This window comes from Vicugna pacos, chromosome 25 (genome assembly GCF_048564905.1).
Source record: "Vicugna pacos chromosome 25, VicPac4, whole genome shotgun sequence".
NCBI lineage: Eukaryota > Metazoa > Chordata > Mammalia > Artiodactyla > Camelidae > Vicugna > Vicugna pacos.
This window is the reverse complement of record NC_133011.1, coordinates 24,214,610-24,230,058: the sequence shown is the minus strand read 5'-3', so window position 1 is coordinate 24,230,058 and position 15,449 is coordinate 24,214,610. Positions and strand designations below refer to the sequence as shown.

Below are 15,449 nucleotides of genomic sequence, written 5' to 3'. Positions count from 1 at the left end.
GACTATGACCGTATGATTATGTAGTGAATATCTAAGATAAACATTTTGCAAAACAATCCTTAACCTTACTACATAGAATAAGCTCTGAAATTTTCTATTCTAGTTAAATACAATCTCAAACTTCAAAGTATATTCAGATTACTTGGGGTTATGCTAAAATGTAGATCAGACTCAGCAGGACTTGGGTTGGCTCAGAGATTCTACATTTCTACTATGCTCCTAGGTGACACTCTGGGTCCACGGACCACACTTTGCGTAGTAAGAGTCTACTCTAGTCTAGTTTAAAAAAAATTTATTTTTAATGCTGAGAATGGCTCGCTAAACTTTTTTCACTAAAGGGTTTTTGTAAAATACTGCTCCAAATAATTTAGAAACTTTCAAATCTGAAATTCCACTGTTGTCTTCCTAACCCTGGGATAGAAATTCTAGGCCTGTGTAGAAGTGGGGGGTTGGGGAATTTACAGTAAGAATTGGTCAAGTACTACCTTCATACTGATTCATAGGCTGAAATGCTTATCTGGTTCCCAGCCCTTTCCTCACTGTTCTAAGCCTACACCTTGCAGCTACATTAATAAATTGATTGAGCACTTGTTAAGAGCAGAGCATCAAACTGCTTTACATCTATCTCATTTATTCCTACAGTCACCCTATGTAGGTATGCCCATTTTACAGATGAGAGAAGGTAAGTGGCTAATAACTGGTAGAGTTGGGATTCCAGAGCCTGTGTTCTGGTGACAGCCAGCCTCACAAGACCTGAAACGGCTCCAGTGATCCTTGCCTCCTGGCATGCACACCCTTTAAGAGTACGCTCTCACACTGAATAGGACTGACCTGGTAACAAATAGGGTATTGAAGAAGTGACAATGTGTGACTTCTAAGGCTCAGTTAGAAGACATTGTGGCTCTGTCTTGCATTCTCCTGGATCCTGCCCTCTGAAAGAAGTCAGGTGACCATGTCATGAGAATCTTCAAGCAGCCTTATGAAGAAGTCACATTAGCAATGGACAGAAGCTTCCTGCCAACAGCCAGCACCTACTTGGTAGGCATGCAAGTGAGCCATCGTGGAAGCAAACCCTCCAGCCTGTCAAGCCTTCAAGATGACTATAGCCCCGGCCAATGTCTTGATCGCAACGTCATAAGAGACCCCCAGCCAAACCACCTGCTACGCCTCTCCCAAATTCCTGACCCACAGAAACAGTGTGCAATAATAAACGTTTATTAATGTTTTACATCATTAAGTTTTAGGGTAATTTCTTATGCAGTAACAGATAACTCATAAAGAGTTCTTAAGCATATTATATTGCATTATTATGATTCAGCCCTAAAAAAAGTAAAACTTGGATGAAGGCTTTTTGGATATGTCTTCACTATGGCAGCTTGAACCAGAGTTCACCAAGTTTTCATTCCCCTAATGCACCCAACCTTGCAAGAGTCATCTACTTTCCATCCAGATTAGACCAGATGACCTGCTGTAGCCAGTTGAATATGAGAGCTGTTACGTGAAATAAACCCACGCAGAAGTTTCTGGAGACACTACAAGAACTGGCCTGCCTTCAAGAGCTTTGGTACAAACAATACATTCCAGAGAATGGATGTTCCTTTTGTCTGAGTCCCAGAACGATAAGGCATGAAACACATACCTGACCCTGACCCCAGCTTGGAGACGAGCCAATCTGAGCCCCAACTGAGCCACGAATGAGAAATAAAAGCTCGCGGTGGTAAACCCAAGGTTTCAGGTTCGGCGGAGGCTGACCCTCGCACTCACCATGCTGTATGATGCCGTGCTCCATGAGCCGGTGGCAAAGCTGTTCTGCCTCTTTCCTCGTGGTGGCCTCACCCTCCTGAACCAGCCAATCCAGGAATTCAGACGCCATGAAGGTGCGCTCATACTTCACCCCTTCCTCTTCCCTGGGCTGCAGGAGTGTGTTTTCAGGGCTCATTAGCCTGGGAGGAAGGAAGGAAAAAACAAAAACAAAAACCTATACTTACCGGTGAGGAGCGGGAGGAGGGGAGGGGAAAGTTAGGGGCAGGGGGTCACAAGATGCAAAACACCATGTAATAAAATAAATAAGCTACGAGGCTATACTGTACAGCACAGGGAATACAGCCAACATTTTACAATAACTTTAAATGGAGTATAATCTGTAAAAATTCTGAACGCTATGTTGCACACCTGAAACTAATACAATATTGTAAATCAACCATACTTCAATTTAAAAAAAAAGAAGGAAAAAGAAAAAGAAACCTACACAAAAGGAAAATCACTCATGTGAACTACGTCATAGGCTTCTGTGAAGTATCACAGCAAAGCTGTCAGACAGACAGACGTGGCTGTCCTGTGCTGCCCCAAATGGAAGTGTGAAGAGGAGTTGCTTCAGAAATGAACAAGGTGCATCTTCTCCTGGTGATTAGAAAGAAACTGAAAATGCAATCCAAAACTCTAGCATTAGCGAACTGCACTCGTGTAGCCATCTCGAAAGGGAGCTACTGACCAAAGCCCACTCTACCTTTCTAAAAGGAGTCTGGTATTTCTTTCCTGAAGCCATTGTTCCACTTCCTAGATCACCGTGCTAGTAAGACTGCCTGCTATGGACTGAACGCGTGTATCTTCCCAACATTTGTGTCCTGAAACACTGAAACCCAGTGTGACAGTATTAGGAGATGGGCCCTTCGGGAGATGATTATTTCAGGAGGGTGGAGCCCTGTTGCGGACCAAGAAATTTTCCTCTACCCTTCTAGGTTCTTCTGTCTGGTCAAAGCGTTACATTGACATGAGACAGATTAACAGGAGAAAATCGCTAAAAGTTTAATAGCATGTGTACATGGGAGGGACTCAGGAAAACTGAGTAACTCACCAAACTGCCAGAAACCCTCACCTTAATACCATCTTCAGCTGAAGACAAGAGGATGGATGTTGGGGGCAGTGGTCCAGGACTTCAAAGGGGAGGAAGGCAATTTATATGAAGATGTAAAAGCAAATGTTTGGTAAATAAACGTTTGCTGTGTCATGCAGAGACAATGGGGCACGGAGAGGAATTTTAACAAACAAACCTTGCTGGGTTCCTCCCTGTCCACCACAACCTAGCTCATACTACAGTTATCTATGGTGATAGCTCCCTTCCTGGAACAGGTCCTCTTATCTAAATATTTTTAGGCATTTAAGAGAAAGGTCAAAGTTTCTTCCCAAGTCTTTTGGGCCTTGAAATTATCCATGTACCAAAGAGACATTCTGAGGTAGCGAATTCTGTTCCCCTACACACCCATGATGAGATGACTGCCCTTATAAGAAGGGACAGAAGAGAGCTTGCTTCCTCTTTCTCTCTCTGTGAGGACACAATGTGAAGACATCTGTAAACCAAGGAGAGAGCTCTCACCAGACACCAGGTCTGCTGGCGCCTTGATCTTGGACTTCCCAGCCACCAGACAGTGAGAAAGCCATCTGGCCTACAATATTTTTGTTAAAGCAGCCCAAACTGACTAAGACAGCTACATAAAAGTCACTCCACAATCCACCCAGCCCCACAGAGCCTGTCTCACACCTACCTTCCCAAGCCTTCTTCAACTCCTCCATCTTCTGTCCTCACCACTCCTCCGAACTAGCTCCCACTAGGGCCACAAGCACTCTCCCTTGCAGCCATATGTGATGGATATCTTGCAGGTCCCCATTTTAGTTGACATTAATAGCATGAGATGTTAGAAGGAAGCCATACTGTCCTCATTTTCCTCTTGTCCCTCAGTGCCTGCCTCTTTCTCAGTGACCAGTGAGTTGGCTAAAGTCATCTCTGTGGACTTTCAAGAGCTGGAATCCCTCAAGATTCAGTTCCCCAAATATCTCTTTTCTCATTCCATTGTCTCTCAGGTAAGTTATTTTATCCCAATCCTGGCTTCAATTACCATCCATGCTCCAAGGATTCCCAATGTGTGTCCCTATTTTCTCAACCCCAGACCTTTGTATCCACATAGACATCTCAAAGACATCTCGAAATCAACAAGCACAAAACGAAACTCAGGTTCTTCCCCCCAGACCCAGCCCTGTGCCAGCGAGTACTTCCACCATCCAGCCAGAAGACAAGGCTTCATCCATGATGTCTCTGTCTTTCTTGACCCAGTCTGCATATGAACTGAATTTTACCTCCCAGATAGGTCTCATATATGTCTAGGTCTTCCCATCTCTGGTGCTGCCATTGCCTTAGACCAAAAATTCCAACACCTTTAACCTTGACCATTATGGTGGGTTCTTAATTGGACTACACTATGCACCCACTCTTGTTCCCAACCCAACCTCAAGTACCCAAGTCCAGACATAGTCCAGACATGGTTATCTCATGCCCCTCTTGAAGATGTACTTTAATGGCTTCTCATTGCTTTTAGGCTAAAGACCAGAATCCTTTACATGGCCTATAATGCATGCATGACCCTGCCCCTGCCCCCTTAGGACCATTCTCACCTCTGATCCCTGTGTATCCCAGAGATGCTGGCCTTCTTTCAGTTCCTCAAACATATTATGCCGCATCTACCACAGGGCCTTTGAATATGTCATTCCCAAAGCTGGAATGCTTTCCCCAACTTCTCTCCACTATTCCTTTACTCCTCAAGCCTACTAAAGTCCTTAGTCTTTGTATTTCAGTTATTGTTAAGTCTCCATTAAGCCATCTCATTGCTCCTTATACAGTGTGTGTAATTATCAGATTAAAGACTACCTTCCCTACTCAATTATAAGTTCCAACTAGATAGACAAAGTCCATGTTTATCCATGAAATCTTGTTCGATGAAAAACAGAACCTCATAAAAAGCCACAATCATTGTGTCACCTTCCTTTAAAACTGTTCCTGATGAGTTCCTGTCTTCTATATGAATGTTTCTCTCTTCTAGAAACCTTCGTGTCTTCTCAGACAACAGCATGCAACACAAATTTTACCATTTTATTCTACAGCAGGAAGAAACCTTAGAGATCATTGTAGTCCAACCCCCTCTTCATCCACAGGAGAAAAATATAATTCTCATCTGAATGAGAAAAACTGAATGACAGCATTTGGTGTTGTGAGGAAGAAACTTGCTCGAAGTCATGCAAAGAAGCACTTTATACATGTTTATAAATCCCATCATTTGGGGGTAATTGAACCGGCATACCTGAATGTCCATTCATATGTTCATTTTCAATGCTTTGAGACTTAGAGCCCAATCCTGCTGCGGAGAGAACACTGCACTAGGAATTTGAAGATTTAAGTTTATTCAGAATGAGTCACTTGGTAGCCCTGAAATGTAAAGCAAGTCATTTTCCTGTTTTTAAGCCTCCTTTTTGTCAAGAGTATGACAGCTTCACCCATCTGTTGTGAGCATCATATGTGAGCGTGAGAAAAACAAGACAAAAGACAACGCATATGCAAAGTGTTATACTTAACACTGTGCCTACCTCAGGGCATAAAGAGTTTGTTCTAATAGCTAGGAACTGAGGAAAATGGGGACTCCTCTGAGTCATCGCCACTCTTCCCAGAATCCTTAGAGTTTTACTATTTGGAGGCCATGGAAAGGGCACAGCACTGGGAAACAGGAGACGTGGGACTCAAATACAGCTCCGCCACAAACTAACCACATAATTTTTCACTGCTTCAGTGTCCCCAAACTCATATTCAACGAGGAAGATAATACCTGTTCTACTTCCTTCACTGGATTGCTATCACTAAAAATCTTTGTAAAAAAACAAGTTCTAAGTATGTAAGTGTTTGCTTTTATATTTAAAAGCATTGACACTAAACTGATGAGAATAGATACTAGACCTTAGCCAAAAGGCCAAGGAATGATTAAGAGTATTTATAAAGAGCTACTAGTATATAACTGAGCTCATTAAAAACCTTATGCAGCTTGTAACAGAACTCATTTTTAAATCTTAATTACACCTCTTCCCAAGTCAATCTTCTCCTGCACTTTAAGCCATCCTTAGAAACAGCTACTAGGCTGCTTCCAGAGGGTTAGTGACAGCTGAGCTGGTATGAGCAGTAAGAATGATATTTAGTATAATAATGACCAGGCCCTTCTTAGAAGATGGAAAGGACAACTGTCACATACACATCAACACGAGTGACAGAACCGGGAAGACATTCCACAGGGCGTTAAGTGCAGTGATAGCCACAACAGCTCCTCTCGTGCTTCTTTCCAGTGTGACTTCACTGCTTCTCCCATCAAGGCGTTGAGTCTGTCTCCCCTTCCCTTGAACCTGGGTTGCCTTTGTGAATGACACTGACCAACTAAACGCAGCAAGAAAAGACATTATCTGACGTCCAAGGCAAGGCTTTAGGAGGCTTTGCAACGTCCACGTTTGCCCCTTTGGCATGCCGTACTGAGGCTGCCACGGAAGGAAGCAAGTCTAGCCCATTGGAGGTGAAGAGACCACAAGACCGAGGCAACAGCCAGCACCAACTCTCAGACATGAGAATGAGGCCATCTTGGATGTTCCAGCTCAGCGGACCGACCAGCAGCCGTAGGAATGAGCCCAGGTGAAACCAGTATAGGAACAACCTTGCAACCCACAGAATCAGGAGAAACAATACATCGTTGTTTTAAACTACTAAGTGTGAAAGCGATCTACTTTGTAGGAATAGAGAACTAGAATGTATTTCTATCCGTCGGCAGTGGCAAAAAAGATGTGAAATCCCGCAAGGAGAGACGTGGCATTGTTTGGAAAGTACTGACGGAATAGTGAATGGACACTGGAAGGTCCTAGAAACACACTGCAGAAAATAAAGCCACGCAGAGTTAGACCTGGGAGCCTACATCAGTGATGGGAATCTAGGAAACAAAATGTCAAGATAAGGAATATCATGTTTTCTTTATTTCTTTTGACCCGAAAATAAGGTATTTTAGAGTAAAAACAGAAGAAAACCACCCTCCTCAGTTTTCCAGTTTTAGACGTTATTTCTTTAAGAAATCTTCCATCCCACAAATCTGGACCATGAACCACTTCTCAGGGCTCCCAGAGTCCCTGCAAGGCCTTCTCTGAGCCCTGGGGGAATCACCTGCTCATTTAATTATACTTTCTGAGACCAGGGTCCCTGTCGATGTGGTTGACAGCTGTTTCCTAGCACAACAGGTCCTTGAAAAGTATTTGCTGAATAAATAAGTGAAACCCATTTCTCTGCACTCCCCTGCTACGTACACATAATTATCCCAGAGTATGTTAAGGATGACCCCCTGAGGGTGACCTTGCGTGGAATGAGGTAAACCAAGAGTCTCCTGCCCTTCTGATGCTCTCCTTTAAGATCCAGACACGGATGCCCGGCCTTTACGTCTGTGCTGAACCACTCTGTCCCATCCAGCTCAGCAATTTTCCTTTCAGGGTGTGGGGAGGACAAGTGGATAGGGGTTTATTTGTGTCACTTCTTGTAACCAGAAACACGACCTGCCAGCCCTCTAAAGCTCCTGCTAAGTAGCGGGTGGCCTCTGGAAAACTGGATGGTTAGCGGCTGCCGCCAATGTGGGCTTTAGAAAAAAGGCCAGTTGGCAGGCCTGCCTGCATTGGCTCAGCTGGCCACTTAAAACGCGCCCCGCAACCCTGAGCTCTTCCTTATTTCATTTCCCCATAAAAATCGAGTACTATTCTTATCCAGGTTCTCTCTCTATGACAAAGCCCTTCCTGGGATCCGATTTCAGCGTGAATATGTAGTCACAGTCTTAAAACAATAACTTGACGTACTATTTGGTCTAATGATCTTTTGCTATGTGACAAGTGATCCAAAACCTTGGTGGCTTAAATCAACCACCATTTAGTCACACATTTAGTATTCAGTGGGTTGCCTGTGGCTCAGCTGGGCAGTTCCTCCATCACCCTCGCTTGCAATCACTCGTGCAGTTGCAGGCAGATACTGCTGGGGCTGCATGTCGGGCCCGGAGGTGCTCTGGAGTCAACATAGTCTCCCTTTCCCATGAGACAGCCTGGATGGACATTGACATACAGAACTCAAGAGGAAGGAAGTAGAAGTCGCCAGGACTTTTTTTTTTTAATACAGTTTTATTAATATATATTAAGATAATAGTAATAATAACATATTATTAAGGTATAATCCACTTACCAGACAACTAACCCACTTAACATGTAAAATTCAGTGCTTTTCAGTGTTTACATAGAATTGTGCAACCATCACTACAATCCATGTTAAAATACTTCATCACCCCGAAGGGAACCCTGGACCATTAACATTCATCCCTCACTTCCCCACTGTCCTTACCCTGGGCAAACACTAATCTGTCTCCTTTATCTGTGAATTTGCCTCTTACAGATGGTTCATATAAACAGAATCATACAGTATGCGGCCCTGTGTGACTGGTTTCTTTCACTTAGTATAATGCTTTCAACATTCATCATGTTTCAGCATGTATTAGTGTTTCATTCCTGTTTATTGTCAAATAATATTCCATTGTATGAATAAACCACATAGCACTTATCCATTCATCAGCTGATGGACATGTGGGTTGTTTCCATTTTGGGTTATCATGAATAATGTTACTCTGAAAATGCATATGTAAGTTTTTATGTGGACATGTTTTCTTTTCTCTTGGTTACACCAAGCAGTAGAGTTGCTGCATCGTATGGTAACTGTTTAACCTTTTGAGAAACTGCCAGACTGTTTTCCAAAGTGGCTGTGCAGACTGTGTTTTACATCCCTACCAGTAAAGTAAGAGGGTTCCAAGTTCTCCACATCCTCGCCATCCTCATCTGCTCTTTCTTCTTAGAATCCTCCCAGTGGATGTGAGAAGGTATCTCAAAGTGGCTTTAGTTAACCTGATGATTAATGATACTGAGCATGTTTTTACATGTATACTGTCCGTTTATATATCTTCTTTAGAGAAATGTATATTCTGATCCTTTGTCCATTTTAAAATTAGGTTACTTGTCTTTTCATTACTGAATGTGAAGTGTTCTTTACATATTCTCTGTTGTAAGTCCTTTATCAGACATATGATTTGCAGATATTTTCTCCCATACTATGTCTTTTCACTTTCTTGATGGTATTATTTGTAGCCTACAAGTTTTAATTTTGATGTAATCCGATTTATGCATTTTTCTCTTTTGTTGTTTGTGGTTTTGGTATCACATATTAGAAACACTGCCTAACTCAAGCTTGTGAAAATTTACTCCTATGGTTTCTTCTAAGAGTTTCTAAGTTTTAGCTCTATGATCCACTTTGAGTTAATTTTTCTAGAAGGCATGGAGTAAGGGTCCAACTGCATTTGTTTGCATGCAGCTATCCAGTTGTCCCAGCACCATTTGTTGAAAAGACTCTTTATTTTCCATCAAATTATCATTTTGACTCTTGTCAAAAATCAATCAACCATGCCAGGCTTTCTTAATGCCTAGGCTCAGAAGTCACAGGATGTCAATTGCTCTGAATTATATTTGTTTAAAAGCATGAGATGACAGACAAATGTACCCTCATATCCTGACTCTGCACACCTGTCAGCTACATGACTCTGCTGCCCCAAGTGTAAACTGGGGATAATGCCAGTGCCTACCTGGGGGGCCATTAGGCAGCTTAAGCATGATAATGCATGAAATGCTTCAGTCATGTGCCGAATACACCTTAAACACTGAAGATGTATTAGCCATGGGGGAGGGAATAGCTCAGTGGAAGAGCACGTGCTTAGTATGCTCGAGGTCCTGGGTTCAATCCCCAGTACCTCTATTCAAATAAATAAATGAATAAGCCTAATTAGCTACCCCCAAAATGAAAATGTTTTCACCATAATGATGATGATGATAAAAGTTTTCTAGATGGAGCCATTATTCGGTAAGATTAAACTACTTTTTTTGTAGCAAAATGAATTAAGATTCTGTGTGTATTTCTATAGACAAAAATAACAATTCCATTTTAATTAGTAATCAGAAACAGGTAAGGTGCTCTGAAAGGCTTATTTTTATAGAACAAATTCATCCTTAGTCAAAATGGTCCTGTGTGGGCCTAAAATCACAACATAAAGCCACACACTTCATAAGGTGTCAGGCATTAGCAATACTCTCCCCCTATGCATATGGAGAAAACTCTAATTTGAAAAGATACATGCACCCCAATGTTCACAGCAGCACTACTTACAATAACCAAGACACAGAAGCAACCTAAACATTCACAACTGATGAATGGATAAGGAAAATGTGGCATGAATATATATATATATATATATACACACACACACACACACACACACACACACAATGGAATATGACTCAGCCATAAAAATAGTGAAATAATGCCATTTGCAGCAACATAGATGGACTCAGAGATTATCATACTAAGTGAAGTAAGTTAGACAGAGAAAGACAAATACCATATGATATCACTTATATGGGGAATCTAAAAAAAATGATACAAATGAACTTTACAAAACAGAAAGAGACTCATAGACATAGAAAACAAACTTATAGTTACCAAAGGGGAAGGGAGTACAGGGATGAAATTTGGAATTGGGGGTTAACAGATACACACTACTGTATACAAAACAGATATACAACAAGGATTTACTGTATAGCACACGGAACTAAATTCAGTATCTTGTAATAACCTAATGGAAAAGGATCTTAAAAAGAATACATATTTTATATATATATATATAAAACTGAATCACTTCACTGTACACCTGAAACATTGTAGGTCAACTCTATTTCAATAAAAAACAAAAATTATAAAACAAACAAACAGAAAAACAATCCTCGCCTCCTGAAAGTACTCACCAGATTTTAACTGTGCATGTGACTGAGTTCAACCTTCCTGGATATATATCTGAGTCATATTTCCCAGACTCACTTTAACCCAGGGGGAAGGCAGCATCACAATAGAAGGAACTGCTACATTTAGGGGCCAGCACAGGAATAGAAATAAGCTGATAGCAATCTCCTTGTGCATTGGAAAAAGAGAAATTCAAGAGCTGAGGAGGCCCTATATAACGTGGGAACATACGTGAATGGTCCACAAGGGCACAAGCTAGGGAGAGAATCAAAATGACTAATGGGCTATTAGGCCAAAAAGATGCTTTAGAATTTAGAGAGCTTAAAAAAAAAAAAAGTCATGTGTTAATATAACAATAAATTATTTTGAAAAGCAAAACATAAAACTATATACATGATACCCATCACAAATTAAAAATTCATTCATCCAAATAGTAAAAGAGGAACTTACCCCTGGGGCAGTTTATGAATGATTTTTCTTTTCTTCGTAACAGAATTCTCTATTACTCAAATTATTCCCCAGAGAGAATGTACTACGTTTGTAACTGGGGGAAAATGTTATCAATAAAGAAGTTACATTAGGTTAGGCTTATATTTAACCAGGTGACTTGTTCCTGATAAAATGCTTATATTAATATACGAATGAAGTTGTTCCCAATGTAGAAGCCATATATTTAGATGTATGCTTCCAATATACAGTTTGAATGTATAACATTGATTTGTGTGATTAGCAAGAAAGTATGAATTATGGAGACATGCTTCTGTGAGCATTGATATTTTGAGTACTATCCTACTATCTACAGAATAGATGTGATACAGAAAAATTGACACAATTTTCATAATAATTAGGTTTGGCATTAGTAAACAAAAAAATCTGGTAAATACTTGTCAGTAAAAATATTATATACATAAAGTGGTGAGGGACAGAAAAGCAAAACAGCATTTTACACACTTTGCCAACAAATATCTTTCACCTCCTTTGACCTGTCTTCATACTATACAACAAACAGAACATACCCTTTCTCATCTTTTTTCCTTATTCATGCTGTTCCCTCACATCTTCCCATTTTCCTTTCCCTGGAGAAATCTGAACTATATTTCAAAAAAAAAAAGGGGGGCTCATTGTACAGTGATACAGATTGTTCACTGCACAAGGGAACCTGGCTTCAGCGACAAATGAGGTCTAAAATCCAGTGCTGACTCCTCGTGAGCAGTCCCTGTCAAGGAGAAGGACTACAGGAGCCTGAAGGGAAGGGCAAAAGGCTTGTCCGTTTTTCATTTGCACAAAGGTGTTAAGTAAGATGAAGCTCTGCTTAAAGGGCCAAATAAAGTACCAACCTCTCTGAAAATACCCCAACTAAAAAGCAATTCATACAGTTTTCTCTCTTTTTTGAACTTGAAGTCAGTACCACAGTTTTGTCCATATTCTCTCAATTTTTAATGCATTATTTGTACCCCTTCAGCAAAACTAGGAGCTTCTGAAGGACAAACCATGTCTTCAAAGCTTTTATTTCTTAGAAAACCCCACCCTGCGAGGCAGTATACATTAGGTGCTTAACAAATATTTGTTAATCAACTGACTGAAAACCAAGACTACCACAAGCAACGGTAACAGAGAGTGTTATTTCTCTTTGAAGGACAAAAATCCTTTCCTCTTTGCTTGCTATTTTCAATTTGCTGGGAAAAAAAAGCAAGGATTTTTTTTTTCTTTTTTTTTTTCAGTGCTGGTTTTATGCTCTGAGGAGACTGATCTTCTGGAACCTAAGTTGTAATTTTCACATTCCCCATGGTTTTCAGTGTTGTTGAATTTAACATTTCAGCTGTTGTTATTGAACCTGAATCAGTTTTAGATAGAAGCCGAGTATGGATTCCAAGGCCATGGCTGTCCTAAGAGGCGACATTCAGTTATGGTTTCATAACCATAAAATTACACAAGGAGAGAAACCAAGCACTTTTATACTGAATTCAAAACAACTCAAACCTCTGTGAGCCTTTTCAAACAACTGTCAAGGGAAGCTGGGTTCTTAAACATATTATAAAGGCTTCTTTTAAAGGAATGGTTATCATTTATTTTGGATGCTTCCATAATTATTAAAAGATAGAAGGATTTGATGCCAAAAACAAAGGAAAAAAAGGGGAAGGGAGGTAAAGAAAAAAGATTAGGAGGGGTAAGATAAGGCAATTAAGGATAATTAAAGATAATACCAATTATGGAAAAGAAATATATTTTAAAGAGGTAAGAAAAGATGATTAAAAAAAAACTGGACACAATGACAAGTAGGGACTACTTTTCTGCAGGTTAATAGGTTAGGTGACAGAAGGACCACTTTGTCCTGCATAATTGTGTAACTTACATAAAAGAGGATGGGAAACAATCTCGCCTCTCTTTTTTTCAACCAAGGTTTTACAATGTACAATCCTAAGATTCCCTCTCTTAAAACAGACTTAGAGTCGCCGCTTTGATACATCTATGGTCAACTGATTTTGACAAGGGTGCCAAGGCCAACTAACAGGGAAAGAATAATCTTTTCAACAAATGGCACTGGGACAACTGGAGAGCCACCATGAAAAAGAATGAAGTTGGACCCTTACCTCAAATCCTAAACAAAAAATAACTCAAAACATATTGAAGACCTAAATGTAAAAGGTAAAACCATAAAACTTTGACTAGAAAACATAAGGATGAATATTCATGACCTTGGATTTGGCAAAGGATTCTTAGATATGACACCAAAAGCACAAGCCACAAAAATAAAAATAGATAAACTGAACTACATCAAAATATAAAAGTTTTATGCTTCAGAGACACCAGCAAGAAAGTGAAGACAACTCAGACAATGGGAGAAAATGCAAACATGTGTCTGATAATGGATTTGCCTGTGGAATATACAAAGAACACTTAAAGAAGACAAATAACCCCATTTAAAGTGGACAAATGATCTCCATAGCTTATAAAAATGGCCAATAAGCACACAGAAAGATGTTTAGCATCATTAGTCATCAGGGAACTGCAAATCAAAAACCACAGTGAGATACCCCTTCACACCCACTAGTTGGCTAGAATCAAAAAGCCAGATAATAACAAGTGTGAGCAAGGATGTGGAGAAATTGGAAGCTTGTTGGTGGGAATGAAAAATGGTGCAGCCAATTCAGAAAACATAGTCTGTCAGTTCCTCAAACCATTGAACACAAAGTTACAACACGATCCAGCCATTCTACTCCTAGGTATTATGTCCAGAAGAAATGAAAACCTATGTCCACAGAAGAACTTGTACACAAACGTTCTTGGCAGCATTATACATCACTGTCCAAAAGTATAAACAACTGAAATATCTATTAACTGATGAAACTGAAAATGTCATATATCCATACAATGGAGTCATACTTGGCTATAAAAAGGAAGTACTGAAACATGCTACATGGATAGACCTCAGAAACATTACACTAAATGGAGGAGGCCAGTCCCACAAGACCATAAAATCACATCACTCCATTCATACGAAATGTTCAGAACAGAGAAATCTGTAGAGACAGAAAGTAAGTTAGTGATTACTTTTGGCTGAATGGAGAAATTAGGGGAGTGACAGCTAAGAGGATACCTCGCCCTGTGCTGGTCACCAGAATACAAAGAATAACTCAAGGCTGTGACTCTGGAAGACCAGGAGGAAGCAAGGCAACCCAACTTCCTGAAAGCTTGAAACCACTCTTGGACACTTTGGTTTCTGCCCACCTGCTTGGAACCGGCAGGGAGTCATCAGTGGCAAAAGGGCAATTGGTAACCTCAGTCAAGGAGAAATGGGATAAAGAAACATTCAGTAAGCTGGAGCCACTGGTGTTCACGGAGATGCTAAGCCTCTCAGCCATCTCTCAGCACGGACTAGAGGGAAGGGCATGGTCTGCAACAGTGAAATGTGATGGCAAGGAGACACTTCACTGTCTTTCTGAACCTATCTGTCTTAGCGCAGGCAGGATATATAATGAGTACAAAACAGTATCCCAGTGCCATGCAAAAGGAATCTGGGACTGATCTGGTTGATTTGCTTCTCCTCTGCTCTTGCCTATGAGAACAAACAGTTCCAGAGAGATGGTGGCCGTGGGTGGGAGTCCCAGGCCTGAATCTCTGAACTGTGATTTCAAAGCAGTGGCTGGGCTCCCTGATCCTTAGTTTCTTCTTGTGTGCGATGAAGATAATAGTGCTTACCTCAACGGGGCTGTGAGAGTTAGAACTAATCTGTGTAAAGTATCTAGCATATCACCTGGCACAGAGCAGCAATGAACAAATGATACACACAGGTACACACACACACACACACCCCTGAGAGTTGACCCTTATCAACTCTTATCAGTGTTTGTTGGGTTGGACAGCAGCCCTAACCAATTCCAAGCACCTGGGGAGAGGAGGTGGCATTCAGGTGGCAGGTGAAACACAGAAGAGCCGAAGTTTAACTGCTTAAAAGGAAATTTTATATTCTAGAGAATACTAACACTGATGCAAAAGTTCATTTTACTTAGCATAGTAAACCATGGTAGAGGACAGAGGCCATTTTTAAAAAAATGTAATTTGGGTGGTTGTTTCCTAAGTGTGTTCAGTTTGTGAAAATTTATTGAGCTGTATGTACACTTAAGATAGGTGTACCTCCTATATATAATGTCAATACATTTAACTTTACAGTTAAAGTTTAACTGTATATTTAACATTGATGAAGCTTAAAATGTTATCTGGATTTTCTTTCTTT

At 40.6% G+C, this 15,449-nt stretch overlaps 1 protein-coding gene across 2 annotated transcripts in view; it reads right to left on the bottom strand.

Moving 5' to 3' along the window:
- Positions 1 to 15,449, bottom strand: part of DEPTOR (DEP domain containing MTOR interacting protein) — a 130,065-nt gene that overhangs the window by 66,664 nt on the left and 47,952 nt on the right. For both annotated transcript variants that reach the window (XM_006211424.4, XM_031691286.2), the window contains exon 4: positions 1,765 to 1,943. In XM_006211424.4, the coding sequence (XP_006211486.1) occupies positions 1,765 to 1,943 (179 nt within the window). The remainder of the gene's footprint in view (positions 1 to 1,764; positions 1,944 to 15,449) is intronic.